Genomic DNA, 20,169 nt, shown 5'->3' with positions numbered 1-20,169 from the left:
GTCCCTAATGAGAGAGGGAAGTGTTTGGAAACTCCCTGTACTGTTATTTGCAAATGATACTGTTTTGTTAAGTGAAGACGAAGGGGAGCAGCAAGGCTTGGTAGATGAGTTTGGGAGAGAATGTAAGAAATAGAATCTAAAAATGAATGTAGGGAAGAGTAAAGTTATGGTCTTCAAGAGAAATGAGGTCAGTGAATTTACAGTGAGGCTCGATGAGGTAATGGAAAATGTGAGTGCAAGTACTTGGGTAGTGTGACGAGTAAAGATGGAAGTTTAGAGGGTGAAGTGCTTGAAAGGTACAAGGAAGGATGGTTCCTTGATAGCAGCGATGAGAAATAGGGAAGTGAGCATGGAAGTGAAAAGTAACGCATGACAGTATTGTGACACTAACTCTAATGTATGGAAGTGAAGTTTGGACCTTGTTTGAGGGACACAAGTCAAGAGTGAGAGCAGTGGAAATGAGTTATTTGAGAGGAGCATATGGAGTCACATGGAGAGACAGACTGACAAATAAGGAAGTGAAGGAATGTTGTGGTGTGGATGTGATCCAGGCAGTGTTAGGAAAAACACATTGAGGTGGTTTGGCCATGTGGAGAGGATGGAAAGTGAGAGACTGACAAAGAGAGTGTATGTGAGTGAGATGGAGGGGGGGAGAGGGAAGGGGAGGCCAAGGATGTGATGGAGGGATGGAATGGAGAGGTATATGAGAGAGGGGGATGTGAGCTGGGAGCGGGGCAGTGAAATGGCGGGGGATGGGGTGATGTGGAGGCGATTTGTTTGTGGCCACCCCGTATAAGAGATTAAGGTGTCTGGCAATAGATATATAAATAGATATACATACACACACTTGTACACATACCCTCGATGTGCCGGTCTAGACCGGTTTACTGCCTCTCTCGTAAGTAAGTAAGTAAGTAAGTAAGTAAGTAAGTCAGTAAGTAAGAACAGTAATTGGAAGTAATGCACACCCAAATCGCACCGAAATCATACGAGAGTGGCTGAAAGTATTATTTTATATTATATTGTGAATTGTTGTGATAAAATACAAGTGATTTGGTTATACTTTTGCAATAATTTCAGAGAAGTCATATGCTAAGCACTTTAGCCATTAGCTAGTGGACATTTTTGCAGTTGCAAACTGTGTAGCTATGCAGTGAAATGACTCATGGCATTATATCAATAAGTTTTATAAAAGCAAGTGGTAATAAAAGTCATTCATGCAGTTTGATAAAGTTGGTAATGATTTTCCTCACATTGTTACTGTTTCGCTAAGGTCTAACATAACCACTGTGGAATATCGTAATAAAATCACACGAGACCCCCCAGAAGTGTTTAATTATTATTATTATTGTAATTGTTGTGATGAGATAACGTGGCAGTAACCTTATTTTGTATGGAAAAAATCCTGTGGTTTGGTGGAAATTTCCACCTCACTGGACTATTTCCTGCATCAGACCATCAGAACACAGTTGTATTCTCTTAGATTGTTCTCTGGGTATGGAGTGCCTACTGACATGCAGAGTGTTGCTAACAATAGTAGAAAGATCGGATTTTTACTGACAAAAATTTTCTCTCGTGATTAAGGATAAGTGGGTTAAAACACGAGTTGAAAACACAGTTTTTTTCCTATTTCTCTGCATTGCACATTCACTAGGTTGTTGTCACAGCCGCTGCAGCCAAAGGGTTAAGGTATCTACAGCAACCAAGATTCGGCTGACCTGCATCTTGGAGAGCTCTCCTGATGTTTCTGGTGTTGCTGGCATCTGTGTGACCTCGTCTTGTCTCTTTTACCGTAATTCATTGTCGATAGATACTGCAGTTCACCAGCATTGTTAATTTCAGACGTTGTGGATGTTAATAGACAGCTCGCACTATTTGGGAATCGTGCTGTTTGATCACGCGCTAATTGGGACCCAAGTGTATATCGGGGTAGATTTAACATGTAAAGTATAGTGATGTTTTTGAGCTTTGGAATTCCCCCCCTAGCCAAACTAAACAAGTTCAAAAACAAGTTTCTAGCTAACCTAAGCCCTCAAAGAGCTTTAAAATAAGCTAAACTAAGCCTAAATGCAATTTATGACTCGCTTAAATCCAAAACTAAAGTCTGAAAAATCATCAAAAATAAGTGTGGAAAAAATCAAACTTAGTAAACTGTACCCCAAAATGACAATGTTCATTCTACCTTTGACGAAAACACATTAATCTAAGTCCAAAAACAGTTTACAAGTCAACCTAGACACAAAATTTAAGTCTAAAATATCATCAAAAAAATAAAAAATAAAAAAATAAAAATGTTGTACCGGGGTTTGACCATTGCTAGGTGGGATAGGGTGGTACTGTATTTCTACCCCCATCACTAATCCACGGCATTGCATATAAGGGTATCATATATCACGGTTTCCCAGAGGTAAAGCTCGATATACAGTGCCTCCATATGCGATACCCCAAGTTAGCCGTGGGGGTAGAAATACCATTCTAATCCCCTAACAATGGCCAAACCCCAGTAAAACGATATATATATATATATATATATATATATATACAGTAATCACTTCAATATCCGGATCAATAGAGCCATCGGTAGGTTCGGATATTGGTTTTGTCCGGATATTGGGCCCCAGCTTATGGACTTGTACTTACGGACCCTAACACAGAGAAACACCTATACAACTCCCTCCGGACATGCATAGCACCTATTTAACACCCAAATCACACCAATAAGGCACATAAATGACTGAAATAAATGCAATAGACACATAAAATGTGGGTTTAGAAGTATGTTCATACATTAATAAACATTCTGGTACTTATGGACTCTAACCGAACCTAACCTAACCGAACCTAACCGAACTCTGAAAAACACATTCCTACTGCACATGCATGAGGTAAGTTTAGTATGGAAAGAAGTACAGTATGACACTTTCTGGTAAGTATAGTATGGGAAAAAATACAATATGAAACATTCTGGTAAATATAGTATGGAAAATAGTACAACATGAAACATTTTGGCTACTTACAGCAAGTCCCTGGCCACCTCGATGAATAACCGCCTCCTCTCGGACTCTGACAGTAAGAACGATTTCCTGAAGCACTTGCACTACACTCTTCCTGAAGTCTTGCACTGAACTTAGTCACTAACACACAGAAGTCCGTTCTTTTCACAGTGTTCACTTTAGTCCAAATAATGTTCCATTAAATTTAAGTGTTGCACATTAACTTTTCCCAAGCCATGGCGAAGAGCGTAGGTCTTGTCGCGGTGAGAGACAGGCGGGAAGTGGGGAGGATGCAGCGGCGCTCTATCGGACGTCGGAGGAATGACGAACCAAAACAATGCTCTCACGCGGCGCGCGGCAAGTTCAAATTACGGACGGCAAAAAATCGATTTTTTTTTCCAATTTTTTTGGATTTTCGGACCATTTTGGGAATGTTTGATCCCAGGACGATAAGGTTCGGTTAGTGGGGATGTTCGGTTATTGGGCGTCCGGATATTAGAGGGATTACTGTATATATATATATTGAATATTTTTTGAAGGACAAAGGTGGTCAGGAACCTAACCCCCCTATTTGTTAACAATCTTATGGGAAAAATTGGTTCATTATTCGACCAGTTTGTTATTCAACCACTTTTTATGGAACACATCCCTGTCAGATAGTGGGGGAGAGGCATACTTTACATGTTAAATCTACCCTGATATACGTTACTCTGCCAAAAGATTTTTTTTTTTTTTTTTTTTTTTTTCTTAAACGTATCCCACTGTTAAACTGGGGTTGACCCTGTATATACAAACACACCACACACACAAGTACCAAACTGCAAACCTTTTATGTACATATAGTGTAGTAATGTAGAAGCATGGGCTAGATCTATGTGTAATGTTTTTCCATCTACTTCCATCCTTTTTTCCTTCCATCCTCTTCTGTCTTTCTTTCTTTCATTCTTTCCTTGTCCTTCTGCCTACGGGTGACTTTACACTCCCTCTTCTGTCTTTCTTTCCTTCATTCTTTCCTCTTCCCTCCATTTTTTCCTCTTCCCTCAGCCTGTGGGTGACTACACTAAGTGACAAGCCAAATGGTTTCCTATACACCAGGAAACCATTTACTACATTGGGTGGTAACCATATAACCAAATTTTGGTGCCTGGTTTAGTGGGTAATTATTGCACTCCAGTTGGATTGAGCTGGTGAAGGTTTATATCCAAGGGGTGGTTGGGGTTGATTGCTCATGTAATGCCACTCAGAGATGAGTGAGGCTGGTCCCTCTCATCTTAAATGCCTAGCCCCGGGCTTCTACGCTCCTCATGGGGCAATGTAGGATTGGATGATGGATAGATGGATAAAGGGTTGTTTCACTGTATAAGCAGGGCTTAAATGAAGTTGCCAAATGTCGTTTTTCCCCTTGTCTCAGAGTTACTGTCCTCTTTTTGCCCCCATCTACTGCCTTCTTTCATATTATTTTCAGTAAATCACTTCTTTAATTAGAATACAGTGAGAAGAGCGACTCATCACTACGACTAAGTAAAGAATGTAATATTTAATGGGTGGGGGCAGTTTGTGCTTATTTTAACAGTGTGTGTACACTATTTAGGTAGTAGTAGTAGTTGTTCCCTAGGCAGTCTGGCCAAACAGCCGCGAGCCCCTTAGGAAGGCCATGGCCGAGACCGGGCTTTCCCACAGAGCTCTCAAAGAGTGTATGTTGTGTTGTTGGGATAGGTGATTGTGTGTAATGCAGTCTTCCATAATGTGCTTAATAGTATGGGGTGCTGTGTTGCATCCTGGACAGGCATCAGCAATTTAATAGTATGGGGTGCTGTGTTGCATCCTGGACAGGCATCAGCAACGGAGTCATCCAGCCTCTTCTGGTAGCTTAAGAGGGCTGGATGGTGCGTGACTGAATGGAGCGGCGAGTGATCTGAGTGTGGATATGCTTCTGGAAGCTGGTCTGAGGTGGGCGTGGGGGGAGAGATGACAGTATTTGTGTATGGTGTCGTGTGATGGATGTTGTTTTGATGTTCCTTGGTGTGGGTGGATGTGCTGCCATGTAATATAGTGGATGTTGTGGGTTTGTGGAGGCTGCAGCAAGAAACTGGGTGCCTCTCATGTCTAGGTGATCCTTGACTTTGAGGACTTTGGTTTCTTGATGTAGGTGGTCTGTGGGTTTAGTAGCTGTGCAGCCTGTGATTATTTTTAGGACCTTGTTCTGTATGGTCTGTAGAGTGTTGTAGTGTGTTTTGGTGAGGTTAGAAACCCAGGCAGGGCTTGCATAATTCATCACTGAACGTATGTATTGTTTGTATACTGTGGTGGTGGTTTCTTTGTTGTGTCTGAATGTTGTATGGGCAAGTGACCTCAGAGCATTGAGTCTTGGTGTTATTTTATTTTTAATGTTTGTGATGTGTTGTTTAAATGACATTGATGTATTGTATGTTACACCAAGGATTTTGTGTGTGTGTGTGTGTGTGTGTGGTAGGGAGGTGTTTATGGTGAGGTGTGGGATGTGACTGTGTTCTGCTGTCCAGTTTGTGAGAAGAGTCATTGTAGATTTGGCTGGGGCTATTTTGAGCCTGTTTGTGGTGAACCATTCATGTAGTGTGTTGAGGTAAGGTTGAATGATGTGTGCAGCAGTGTTTGCATTTTGGTACATACATGTGTTATATCATCTGCATAGGAAGCTATGTGTATCTGTGGTGTGTGGGATGTGGGTACGTTGTGCATGTATAGGTTAAAGAGTGTAGGGGACAAAACAGATCCTTGGGGGACGCCGTTTGTGAAGTTTCTGATGTTAGAAGACTGACCGGCAAATGTTACATGTGCACATCTGCCTGCTAAGTAGTTTGCCAGCCATCTTTTTGTGTTATTGTGCATGTTTGTGTTGAGTATTTTGTTTGTGAGGTTGTGGTGGGGGATGGCATCAAAAGCTTTGCTAATGTCTAATGTGACTAGGAGAGTTCTGTGTTGTGGCCTAGCTGAATTCATGCCATCAAAAACTCTGTGTAAGGTCTGTAAGAAGGGTGTTTGTGGAGTGTAGTGGCCTAAAACCATGTTGTGACTGGGCTAGGGGAATGTGAGGTGTAACTAGTTGTAGTACCAGTCGTTCAGTGACTTTAGAGGGGATGCAGAGGAGTGTGATGGGGCGATGTGAGGAGGGTAACGTGGGGTCTTTGTTGGGTTTAGGGATAGCGATGATATTGCCATACTTCCAGATGTTGGGTATTATGTGCGTAACTGTAGTTTGATATGTTGGTGAGTGTTTGTATGCCTTGTGGTCCTAGGTGTTTAAGGTGAATGTTGCTTATGTTGTCTGGTCCACAGGCAGATGAGTACTTAAGGTTTTTAATGATGTGCTTCGTCTGGTTGTAAGTGAAAGGTGCGTAGTCTGGGTCTGTGGGGAACTATCTCTTACGTCGGCTGATATGTCGGTCTTCGGGATGGGGGTTTAGATGGCTGACTTGTGAAAAGTGATTGATGAGAGTGTTTGCTGGTTGTTTGTTTGAGGGTATGGTGTCTGTTGTGATGGCAGCGTGTGATTGTGTGGTGTTGCTGTTGGAGAGTGTGATGCTGTTTAGTGTTTTGTAGAGTTTACTGATGTTTGTTTTGTGTTCAAGTGTTTGGAGGTATTTTTTCCAGTTTAGTGTTTGCTGTTCTGATATTTTATTGTTTATCTGAGTGTTGAGTTCTTGTATTTGTTGTATGATGTCTTGTGTACGTGGTGTTGGGGAGTGTCGCAGTGTGTCCCGTTGCCTGATGAGGCCTTGAATTTCTGGTGTGAAGTTGGGGTTGTGTGTCTCTCTGTTGCCTCTAGGGATGTCTTTTGTCTGCATTTTGTATGATTGTATTGAAAGTGTTCACAGCGGTGTTGATGTTTGTTGTCGGTGTACTGTTTAGTGTTCCGAAATGTTCTGTTTCAGTTACAAAGGCCTCCCAGTTGGCTGTCTTATAATTAGTGTATGTGTGTTTGTGGCCAGCTGGGGTGATTCTGGTTTTGGTTGTGATGATGATTGGGAGGTGATCAGAACCTAGGGTTTTGACCACTCTCCATGATGTAGTGGGAGCGAGGTTTGGGGAGCAGAAGGTGATGTCTGGAGATGATGGGAGGAAGAGGGCTGGGTGTGGGATATGGGTATGTTGGTCTAGACTGTTTAGTATGAAGAGATGATCTGTCTGGGATTATAGTACCAGCCCTCTGTCTGTGTCAGGGTTGTTGACATGCCACTATTTAGGTACATAAACCCACATGGCCACCACACGTACCACCATAACACAGTATACCACATTCTGAGCTCGCTGCTTTCGGCCTTCAATACTTTTTCTTCTCCCCTCTTCTTTCCCACTCACCCACATGTTATTATAAACCTTTGACCCCTTGATGCCAAGCCTGTCTTGGCACGGGTGCCCTCTCCCTATGGGCATATTCCCCAAAATAACCTTTTCTCAAACCTTCATATCTGGGAAAGTAATCCCTCTATTATCCGGACATCCTTTACGTGGACATCCATTAACTGTATGTTGTGATCTGGCTGTTCAAAACCACTCATTTGTACATTTTTTCATATCAGGACAAAATGCGTCTGGGCTGAAATTATGGTCATGCGAAAATTTCTGCCCGGATGGGCAGGAAATTGTCCAGTGGGACTGCCATGTCTGGCTGGGTAGTTTACCCAGCATCCAGTTGAGACCCCCTTGCTTGGTCTCATTTCCCACAAGGCAATTGTGATGTAAACAGTTCCTCCCAGACAGTTGCTATGACGGTGCACGTTGTGGCTTTTGTGGTGGTTCCCTGTCTCCTTCAAGCCCTGCTATTCCTTGCATGCCTTTCCTTAGGGTGTGTGATGATGGTCCCTCCACCAGAGAAAGGGAGAGGGTGGTGCTGACTCTTTAGAAGTGGAAGATCCTGGGCAAGATTGATGCAGGGTGGTCGAATCATGAGTGTTGATGTTGATTTTATTCTAGGTTATTGTACTGTACCAAGATTTTATTCCAGTTTACCATTTTGTTTTGTGTACCCACTGCATTTTTCATGTGTAGACTTTTTTTTTTTTTTTTTTTTTTTTTTTTTTTATGTCACTGCAGGGTATGACCCTGCAGTGGTGATTGCATGTCTGTGGTTGATGGGTCTGCTTGATTATGATGATTGCTTGGCTGTGGTTTATAGGTCTGCTTGACCAGGCAGTGTAATGTTAAACAGCAGGAACAGGTATTGTATGATGTACTGTAGTGGCCATTTACACTGGCTTTCAAAGTAAGGTCATGTACAAATGGGAGCAAGGGGAAAAGCCCATTATCCGGACGGAGCCATTACCAGGACATGCCATTGGCTTTATTACGTTGGATAATCAAGGGAATATTGTATAGCAACTGCATTGCGCAGTTGACCCTTGTGCGGTGTGGTGCGGTGAAGATCTGTCCGTTCTCCCCTTTGGGGCTAAGATGCGAATGAATGTGTTTGAATGGATGAGTAAATGGGGAGTGTGTCGTCCTGTCTTGGCTACCTCGCTTTCCTTGGGGGAAGCAGCCTAGGTATATAGATAGATAGATAGATAGAATTCGGGGAAAAAAATTAATGACCATAATACTCACCAACTCTTCTGCTTGTGAATGAAAGCATGCCCAGGCCTGCAGGTGATCACGTCGATGAGTATGGACGTGAAGAAGATGAGTAACTTATGGCACTTGAAGCTGGATGCCTCCGTGCGTGTGCATGTGACGCTGACTTGTGATAACACTTACTTTACTACTTTTGTTCTATAGCACTTATTCAATTTGTACTTGATATCACATTCACAGTTTATATCACAAATTGTGCATGATAATTTCAGGGCCAAGAAAAGTACAGAAGTTCAACCTAAAACATTTTCTACAGGTGTGACTTAGGTTTTCTTTCATTATTGCTAGGGTGGCTCGAGATATTTACAAACTCGACCTCACTTATTAGCTTTCAGCTTTCTTTGCCACTTATAAAATACAAACAAACACATCATTTGCACATCAAGCATCTTTGGGCAGAGGCTTGGCAGGGGTGGATGAGGCAAGGGGTCCATGTGAGGCTGGAACGGAATTGGACAAGGTAGATTCTTATGACATTGCTCTGCACTTAGCTAAGCCACTGAAAAGACTGATCAGTGCTTTCGTGGGGTGGTTGGACCCTCTCCCTGCCCTTTGGTGACAAGGTCAAATGGTGGCCAATTCAAACTGTGGTGGGATTGCATTTGCGATTCCTACTGACACCTGGCGTTAAGCATCTACCCCATTAGCATCAGTCCCAACCGACACCCAGCACTTAAGGGTTGATGGGTTTCAGTAAGACTATTAAGCTGCAAAACAGTGTCAGGCCAACAACATTCACACAGAATTGGACAAAACAATTACCAAAATATTCAATAAAAGTAATTTTAATGTTTCTGTTCATATCCAATATCCCAATATCGATAGTAAATATCGGTTGGTTCAGTACCTGAAAATATTTGAATCTTGGCGATATGTCGGTTCATATCTGTTACAGAGGAGTAGACTGTAGCACCAGTCGAGCAGGGCAGTACTCCCGAGGTGGATGGAAAGCTGATGACAGGGAGTGCTGGAGCTTCCGTTTCATCAGCCCTCAGGACTAGTTCCTGATCATCCCCCTTTGCTGAACTTTTTCAGTGTCTCAGTTACACAGAGAGTTACACAGAGAGTAGGCCAGCATGCTCTCCAGTACAAATTTCTCTAACTATCTACACCAAACTAAATGCACAGTACACACTACACTTCCTATTCAAAATTCAACAAAGATGACGTCTCTTCACCAAGCCTCGGAGTCCCCAGGGGGGGGGACCATAAATGCCCCCACCATCCGCCCCTCTCCTGGTGACGACTCGAGGTGCCTGGAACCACTGTCTGACTCTCTTCTTCTTCATTTCTGCAACATTCGCGGCCTTTCCTCTAACTTTCGCTCTGTTGAACACCACCTCTCCTCCTCTAAACCTCACCTTCTTTTTCTAACGGAGACTCAGCTGTCTGAGGCAACTGACAGCAAACCCTTTTCTGTATCCTCCTACTTTCTCTATACTCATTTCAAAGCCAAAGGTGGCTGTTGTGTATATATACGCAACGACTTATTTTGCTCTCGTGTTCCTGAACTTGATTCTTCTGAATTCTCTACACTCTGGCTTCGGCTTTCCTGTCATTCTCTGACTAAATATATCTGTGCTGTTTACGTATCCCCTAATTCTACTGACTATCAAAAATTCTTCGACTATCTTACTTCTACGATGGAACACATTCTATCCATTTCTCCTTTCTCTGAAATCTCCATTCTAGGAGATTTCAATGTTCACCACCACCTTTGGCTCTCCTCTCCTTTCACGGATCCACCTGGTGAACAAGCCTACATCTTTTCTATCCTTAATGACCTAGAGCAGCTTGTACAGCACCCTACCGGGATCCCTGACCGCCTTGGAGAGAGCTCCAACATACTTGACCTCTTCCTCACAACTAATCCTTCTGCTTACTCTGTTAATCTTTTCTCTCCGTTGGGCTCCTCCGATCACAACCTTATTACCTTAACCTGTCCTATCACTCCGGTACGGCCTGGGGACCCTCCAGGGAAACGTCGTCTGTGGCATATTGGAGCCGCGGACTGGGAGGCCCTGAGGCAGTACTTCTTTGATTTTCCCTGGAATGATTATTGCTTCCATGGCCGGGAGCCATCTGAGTGTGCCTTGCACATTACGGAGGTTATTCTCTCGGGCATGGAACCATACATTCCTTTCTCATATCCTTTGACTAACGAAAGAAAGCCTTGGTTTAATCACGCTTGTTCTAATGCTGTCCGCAACAAGGAGAGGGCCTACAAAAGGTACCGGAGCCAACCCACCCCTGAATCACATCATCTTTACATTTCTGCCCGGAATCATGCTAAGTCTGTTCTTCGCTGTACTAAAAATAATTTCATCCATACTAAATGCTCTCAACTCTCCAACTCGAATTCTTCCTGCTCCTTCTGGCACCTTGCCAAAAATCTTTCTAACAACTTTACCTCATCATCCTTCCCTCCTCTTTTCTACTCTGATGGTTCTGTAGCTATTTCTTCTACTGATAAAGCAGATCTCTTCGCACAGACTTTCTCCTCCAATTCCACCTTAGACGATTCCGGTGCTGTTCCTCCATCACTTCCCCCCTCTGACTTCCTCATGGCTGACATTAAAATTTCTTCAGTCGATGTATTTTCTGCCATCACTGGCCTCAGTACTAACAAGGCATATGGGCCTGATGGGGTCCCTCCTGTTGTTCTCAAAAACTGTGCGTCTGTGCTTACACCCTGCCTAGGCAAACTCTTTCGCCTTTGTCTGTCAACTTGTACCTTTCCTTCTTGCTGGAAGTTTGCTCTCATTCAGCCAGTCCCAAAGAAGGGTGAACACTCCCAACCCTCCAACTATCGTCCAATTGTTTTAACGTCCTGTATTTCAAAAGTTTTCGAGTCAATTCTCAGTAGAAAAATTTTAAGGCATCTTTCCTATCACAACCTTCTTTCCGATCGTCAGTACAGGTTCCGTCAGGGACGCTCCACTGGTGATCTTCTCACCTACCTTTCAGACTCCTGGTCATCCTCCTTTCGGGACTTTGGCGAAAGCTTTGCCATTGCACTTGACATCTCAAAGGCTTTCGATCGAGTCTGGCATAAACCTTTAATTTCCAAACTGCCCTCCTACGGTTTCTATCCTTCTATCTGTGCCTTCATCGCTAGCTTCCTTTCTGGTCGTTCTATAGCCGCTGTTGTAGACGGCCATCGTTCTTCTCCTAGATCTGTCAACAGTGGTGTTCCTCAGGGCTCTGTCCTATCACCAACTCTCTTCCTTTTATTCATCAGTGATCTTCTAAGCTGTACATCTAACCCTATCCACTCATACGCTGATGACTCCACCCTTCACCTTTCCATTTGGTTCCCGCAACGCCCATCTCAACAGTTACATCAACAAACAAGGGATGTGGCTATGGCACACCTAATATCTGACTTGGCTCGTATCTCTGACTGGGGTAAAAATAATATGGTTGTTTTTAATGCACCTAAGACACAGTTCTTACACCTATCAACCAGACAAAATCTTCCTCAGGTATACCCACTAATGTTTAATAATATTCAGCTTAATCTTGCATCATCCTTGAACATGCTTGGGGTTTCATTTACTCGGGACTTATCTTGGAAAGATCATATTACATCTCTTGTAAAATCTGCTTCCAAGAGATTGGGTGTGCTAAGCCGACTCCGCTCTTTTTTTACCCCTGCACAATTGTTGACTCTATACAGGGGTTTTATCCGCCCCTGTGTGGAGTACAACTCTCATGTGTGGGGAGGCTCCCCACATACAGCTCTTCTCAATAGGGTGGAGTCAAAGGCTTTTCATCTCATTAACTCTCCTCCTCTTACTGACTCCCTTCAACCTCTGTCTCTTCGCCGTACTGTTGCATCTTTATCTCTTTTCTGTCCCTACTTTAATGGTCACTGCTCCTCTGAACTGTCTGCTTGCATTCCTCCACCTCTACGACGGGCGCGTAGCACCTGTCTGGCAGCAAACTCTCATCCCTTTTCTGTCCAACTCTCTAATGCAAGAGTTAACCGTTACTCCCAGTCTTTCATTTGTGCAACAGGTCAGCTCTGGAACTGTCTCTCTCTGTCTGTATTTCCTGCTGCCTATGATCTCGTCTTTCTAACGCAGTGTGTCCAGGCATCTCAAAATGATCGGATCTTGAATTTGGCTCTCTATTGTATTTTGTTTTTCTCTTGGAGGGAACTGTTACTGTGGGCTCATGGCCTTTGGTTCCTTCTTTCTCGCATTAAAAAAAAAAAGAAAAAAAAAGAAAAAAAAGCATCTGTTACAGCACAAATACCAGTCTTAAATTAAACGGCTTTAACATATATTGTAGTCACAGCAGACGGTGGGTACAGTATTAATTGGTGACAAAGTTGAGGTGTTTTATGTGTTTGAGGACCAGTGGAATATCAGGGAATGGGCTGTCTAGTCTATACTCAGAGTTGGAGACATGAAGCATTACTGCTGTTGCAATAATTTTTTTAAGGATGCTGACTAATTAAACCTTCATTCTTCTGTTTCTGCCTCCCCCTCCCCCTCCCTTTTTTTTTTTTTTATTATCTAGTGAAGCCTTCACTCACTTTCTTCACCAATAATCACTGCTCTTTTGTAAGATGCCTGTCAATGAAACCTTCACTCCAGAGTTTCTGCTTCTGCAATGTTGGCAAGTGCATGAACCAGTAACAAGAGCATTATTAGAACAGTTATCCTGGAATCCTTATTGACCATACCTTCCCAGTACAGCTGATCAGGTTTGAGGATCATTTTGGTGAGATGTAAGTGGACATGGGAAGTGTCTCAGTCATCCATGTCTCCTTCCTATCCATTTTACCCATCCACTCTTTTAGTTAATATGTAGGTGTTCACTTATTCTCTGTAATGATCATTTATCATTGCATTATTGCTATCTCCAGTCCATCTCATTCAGCTAAGGGGAGATGTTTCAGATTGGTGGAGGTTTGTATCAAAGACAAGTTGCTGGAGGTGTGTGAGATGCCTGTAGAAATTTCAGTAATCAGGTTCACACAAGCTTCATACACTGATATCTGTTTTGATGATCTTTCGAAAATCAGTTGACTTGATTTTGCAGCATGGTTTGGTGGGTGGTGGATATATCAAAGACAAGTTAGTGGAACTGTGTGAGGTGCTTGTAGCCTTGCGCAGCGCCAGCCTGGATCAGTATCCCCTCACCCCTGCCCCTCGACCCCCTGATGACCGCAGATTCGCAGAAGTTGTCCTCACCTCTCATCTCCAGACACTGGGAGCCTCAGTTGTGGTGGCAGACTCACCAAATGCTGCTAATAAGGTATATATTCTGTATTTATCATTGGGCTTTATTCTGGGTGACATGGAGGGCTTCATAGCACCATTTTGTAAGTACAACTCTCTAACATTCCATCATCATCATCTGGACCTCCTTTCCCACCCAAGGGCAGGGTGAGGAAGAGCAATGTCCAGGCAGCCCAAAATTGCCCAATCCAATGGGCCACGCTTCCATTCACTCACCATTCAAGCCCCCGGAATCCTGGCTCTATCGGATACGCCAAAAACATTCACCACATTCTGTAGCTTCACATATCGTATCCGACAGAGTCAATCCAGACGCTACCACATTAAAAAGGGGTGCCAAAAATCCCTGATCATGCATATCTCCTCACAAAATTCATCCAGCCATCTTGATCCCCTGTCAGTTCCCTAGCCTCACTGACTTCCAAACCTCTCTTCCTCACACATTCATCCACCATATCTCTCCACCTTTTCCTTGGCCTACCTCGCCTCCTCCCTCCTTCAAATTCACTCAGATATACCTTCTTCACCACTCTATTGTTATCCATTCTCTCCACATGACCATACCATCTCAGTACACTCTCTTCAATTCTGGTGTCCACCGACTTCCTCACTCTGCATCTTTCATGATCACATTATTTCGTATCCTATCCACCCTCTGTACTCCACATACATTCCTCAGCAGCCCCATCTCCACTGCTCTTACTCTTGACTTTTCATTTTTATGCCACATTATAGTCTCACATCCATATGTTAAAGTTGGCACTAACACTCCTTCATGTAAGCCTTGTGCAGTTGCAGCACTCAAGCCTCTGCTTCTTATCAAGGCCTTCATTGCACCAGCTACTTTTCTTCCTTGTGTCACTCTACTTTCAACTTCTTTTGCACATTTTCCTCTCTTTTCTATCACTGTACCCAGGTATTTGAGCTCTCTCACCGATTCCAGTCTCTCCATTCACTGTTACATTGCACTGGGAGTCACCTTCTCTCACAATAACCATCACTTTACTCTTTTCTACATTTACTCTCAAGGCTCGATGCATACAGACATCAGCAAAACTCAGCACTAGCCTACCAAGTTCTTGTCCGGTACTTGCAAGCAGTACTGCATCATCAGTATACAACAAATTTGAGATATTCCATCCATCACCATTCTTTACCAATGCCATCCCTCCCTCCATTACTCGTGTTTTCACTTCTCTCATCACCCCATCCATGTATACATTGAACAACCATGGGGACATCACACAACCTTGTCGCACGCCCACACTGATTGTGAACCATTCACTTAGATGCCCATTAACCCTGACACATGCTTCACTACCGTCATAAAAACTCTTGACGGCACCTAACAGCTTACCCTCTACACCGTACATGTGCAAAACTTTCCACAATCCTTCTCTATCCACTTTGTCATATGCTTTTTCTAGATCCATGAATGCCATAAACACCTTATGGTCCTTCTCACAAGCCTTCTCTACTATCAGTCTCACTGCAAATATTTGGTCCACACATCCTTTGCCACTCCTAATGGCACCCTGTTCATCACTCACTAGGACTTCTGATATCTCTCTTACTTTCTCTATAATAATTCTTCCATATACCTTCCCTACCACACTCAGTAAGCTTATGCCACGATGATTCTTACACTCACTTCGTTCACCTTTATTTTTGTACAGGGGTACAATCACAGCCTTTTTCCACCCTGCAGGCACAGTTTCACTCATCCATGCCTTCTTACATATCTCCAACAAGCACTTCATTCCATTCTCTCCACTACATTTAAGCATCTCTACATACACCTCATCAACCCCAGCTGCTTTCCCATTTTTCAGCCGCCTCACAGCACTCTTCACCTGTGCGAGTGTCACGTCTCCTGGCACTGCATTCCTTCTCTGCACACCCCCAAAACCAATAACGTTTACAGCTGCTGTGCTCTCTCTATCCCCGTTCATCAGGCTTTCAAAATATTCTTTCCATCTGGTCCTTACTTCATCTCCATGGGTTAATAATCTACCACCTGCATCCTTCACATCATCCCATTTCTTACCGCTTTCACTACTACATTTCCGCACCCCTTTCCAGAATAACTTTCTATTTTCAGAGTAGTTCGGATTCCATTGTAAGTTATTTTTGTTGTTTTAATATTGATGATGTTTAAATGTAGTGTGCAGAATAAATTACTAAGGAAGAAGTGCTATGGTAACTTCAGAGTCACTTGGAATACAACCTTTATTCTTATGCTGTTGCAGCACCCATCCATCCAACAAACCAATTCTTTTTTTGTCCTATCAAGAGCATAAGGGAATGGTACTAGGTTACTCAATCCCAGCAGTTAAGGGGAGGGTGAAGTATCTATTTGTAGTCAGATGCCTTAATGCCAGAAGAGTTGGCCACAAATGAATCTCCTTTATGTCATTCTGTCCATCACAGACAGGCTGTCCTCTCTCCAACTCATACACACACCTCACTTATATACAATATGCATTTGTTTTACGATTGGGGTGTGTTTTTCTAAACAGATCTTAAGATGGTTGATTATATAATGAATTTAGCATTGTAGCAAGCATATAAGCAAAAAAATATGGTAGTCATGTAAAGAAAAATAGGCTATCACAGCAGTTGTATGGGTGAAAAAGAATCGATCCATCCATCATCAATCCTACATTGCCCCATGAGGAGTGTAGGAGCTCGGGGCTAAGCAGTTGGTCCCGACATTTGAGGTGAGAGTGACCAGCCTCACTCATCCCTGAGTGGCATTACATGAGCAATCAACCCCAACCATCCCTTGGATGTAAACCCTCACCGGCTCAATCAAATTGGACCGCAGTAATTACTCACTAAACCACCAGATGCCAAAATTTGGTTATATGGTTACCACCCAGCATAGAAAATGGTTTCCTGGTCTACAGGAAACCATTTGGCTTGTCACTCAGTGTAGAGTCACCCACAGGCAAAAGGAAGAGAAAAGGAAAGAAAGACAAAAGAGGAAGTGTAAAGTTACCTGTAGGCAGAAAGACAAGGAAAGAATGAAGTAAAGGAAGACAGAAGAGGATGGAAGGAAAGAAGGATGGAGGAGAGGAAAGGGCAGACACCTGACAGCAGCACTACTGTACATCGAGTGAGTGGATGGTCATAAAGTTAAAAGGAGACGTAAATTCACATTGATCATATACTGAGCGATTGATTAACAAGGGTGTGCCGTACCTCTACATTCCATCCTCATTTTCCCTCTTTCCCACCCCCCAAACTGTTAAGATGAATTAGAAAACATTGCATAACCCATCATCCTGACAAAAGCACATTCATATGTAAAATTTGCACTTTGAAATTTCTTGCAGATGATAATGTGGCTTGCTCAGTTTTCTGACCCAAGTACACTACATGCCTCTCGACTGTGCCTCTCCTACTCACAGTGGCCATTTCATCCAGGGTTGTATATTCAGGTAAGAGTTGGGAAATGTGCCCGCAGCCACCTTTATAACCTCTGGAATCTGGGAGATGTTCATTTACCAGTAGTTTAATCTTGTTGCTGCCAGAGTTTTTTTTTCACCTTTGCAAAGGCCTTGTAGTGATGGGGTTTATTACCTCCACCAACAAAGTTCGAGGAGGTTATGTATTCACCTTTGTTTTTCTGTTTGTCCACACGATATCTCCCAAACATCTCAATGAATTTCAATGAAATTTTGTGGAAAGGTGGGCCATGGGCCAAGAAAGAATTGATTAACCTCTAAAGTCTGTTCATCATCGATCAATGTGTTTTAGTCCAAGTATATTCAGTCTGATCCACATCAAATTAGGATAAGCCACAAAAGAATGGGGAGAGATTGCCACGCCTTTTTGATGACGTAAATGGAAGCCAGCAAATGGAAACAACAATATCTGGTGGTGTCTGGCATGATTGACCCCTCTAGATGTGTGGGAGGACCCCCCCTCTCAGCCATCTCTCCACCTCCCTCCGTCCCATTGAATTCTCCTCTCTCAGTCTCTCCCATCAAATCTCCCCCATACCCCTTCAGTACCATTGTGGGGGTGTGTAGCAGGCATATTTCTTCCATGTTGAGGCCCCCCACCCCCCACTCTTGTCTCCCAGGGCCCCCCCACCCCCCACTCTTGTCTCCCAGGGCCCCCCCACCCCCCACTCTTGTCTCCCAGGGCCCCCCCACACCCACTCCATCTCCCTCTGCCCTATTAGTTCCTCGTCTGACTGTCACCTCCCACCCAAATCAAGCAAGCCAAACACCACGCCATTGCATCATTAACATTCAAGCTATTACCCTCGACCTGTTTTATGCAGTGGAGTGTGTATTATATCTGTTATTAGTTATTTATGTAAGGCTGTTAGCTAAAGAATATTACTGTAGTTTCTTTGTATAAGTTATCCATTTTCCATAATTTTCAGTGGGAAACTTTTGTGATTGTCTGGTACCTGCCATTTACACACATCAATACAGGTATTTTTTATATAATATACATGTATTTTATTGTATTATTTACATGTAGAAACTAATATTTTTACATGACAAACAATTTATTTTTTGTTATTTCATTTATATTATCATAATGTTTTTTCTTCATTTATACATTTCAGTATACCTGTATATATAAATATTTGTCGTATTAAATTATTTACGTATGCAGTGAATCGATATACAGTACTGTATTTGTATCTTTCATGAAAAGCTATATTTTTTCCCCCTTTTTTTATGCACACTCATATAGCTTGTTTCGCACCTGGGCACATGTTTCATATTGATTCGGGTGAGTTTGTAAGGTTATGTGGCGAAAAATAGGTACTGATATATGCCAAAATTTTCCTACTTCGTTCAGACACAGTGGGTAACTATTATAATATTTGACAGTCGATTGTGTGGTAACCATTAGGCCAGTGGTTCTTAACCTATGGGTCGCGACCCAAATTTGGGTTGCCAAGCCATTTGGAGTGGGTCGCCAAGAGACAAATATAGTACTGATATTATTAATGTTGTATACTATTACTTTTTAACATATTACCGTACTTATCGATACTTCACACTTTACATTCTCTCTCTCTCTCTCTCTCTCTTTCTCTCCTCTACAGTAGGTGATTGCATTTTGCTTAAAAAAAGATTATTACCATGCACACAACTGGGAATAGCGTACCGGTACTGTACATTTTATATTTTAAAACTTAACCGTTTTCATTTCGGAGTAATGATGTCCAGCTCATGGCTTACGTACGGTACCGAGGTCCAGAACACATGGAAGAGGAATTTCTGTTCTGTCGGCCATTACACACGACCACAACCAGAGAAGATATTTTTAGTACTGTGGACTCATTCTTCAAGAAAGCAGGGCTTCAGTGGAATCAGTGTTTTATGTCTGTTGTGATTGTGCACCAGCAATGCTGAGAGTACGTCATGGCTTCATTGCTAGAGTTAAAGAAGAAAATCCATTCGTGCTGATTGTTCACTGTCTCCTTCACCGTGAGAATCTTGCTTCTCAGGGGTTGTCACCTGAGTTACAGAAAGTGATGCAGGAAGTCATCCAGGTAGTCAGTTTCATTAATCTAGGGCTGTGCCCTCCAGGATCATCAGTTGGATGTGTTTTGATTTTGGTTCAGAACATGTACACGTGTTGTACCACTCTGAGGTTAGGTGGCTGTCACGAGGAAGGGTGCTCCAACAGTTGCCTGAAATGCAGAACGAGACTGAGATACATCTAGCAAAAAAGAACCATTCACTGGCCCCAAAGATTCTCTGATTCAAAGTAGGTGATGCAAGTGGCTTATCTTGCAGATATCTTTGCTGAGATTAATGCCTTGAACATTTCAATGCAAGATCACGATCAGACATTAGTTGGGCTGTCAGAGAAGGTAACTGCATTCAAGGGGACACTGAAGCTGTGGAAGAGTAAAACTGAGACTGGGAAGACTGCGTCGTTCCATCTTTGAGTGAATTTCTGGAAGACGAAAAATTTTCTCTCACTCAGGTCCAAAGCATCATTGTGGAACATATCTCCAGACTAATCGAAGAGTTTTTCACTACATTCCTGAGAATGTGATGAAATATGCCTGGGTAAGAAATCCTTTCAGCATTGAAGCTGAAGACTTACCTGACGAGATTTCGAACATCAGCTACCTCCAGGAGCTGCTCATCGAGGTTCAGAATGATGAAACACTTCGTTATGATTTCAGGAAACAAAATGAATCACTGAGCTCATTCTGGATCAGAGTTTACAAAGAAAAGAAAATTCTTGGAGGTGAAGCTCTGAAAGCACTCCTTCCCTTTGCTACAACTCATCTGTGTGAGACAGGATTTTCTGCACTCACAAAATACAGA

The 20,169-nt window shown here is 42.9% G+C and overlaps 1 protein-coding gene across 1 annotated transcript in view; it reads left to right on the top strand.

Annotated features, from left to right (window-relative positions):
- The window catches only part of LOC145406150 (uncharacterized), a 108,158-nt gene that overhangs the window by 41,952 nt on the left and 46,037 nt on the right, over positions 1 to 20,169 (top strand). The window contains exons 4-5 of the mRNA XM_080277347.1: positions 13,653 to 13,868; positions 17,191 to 17,295. Of these exons, the coding sequence (XP_080133473.1) occupies positions 13,653 to 13,868; positions 17,191 to 17,295 (321 nt within the window). The remainder of the gene's footprint in view (positions 1 to 13,652; positions 13,869 to 17,190; positions 17,296 to 20,169) is intronic.

This window comes from Coenobita brevimanus, chromosome 69, assembly GCF_032717465.1.
Source record: "Coenobita brevimanus isolate Jiangsu-jjx chromosome 69, ASM3271746v2, whole genome shotgun sequence".
Taxonomy (NCBI): domain Eukaryota; kingdom Metazoa; phylum Arthropoda; class Malacostraca; order Decapoda; family Coenobitidae; genus Coenobita; species Coenobita brevimanus.
The sequence above is the reverse complement of the archived record's forward strand: the minus strand, read 5'-3'. Positions and strand labels throughout refer to the sequence as shown.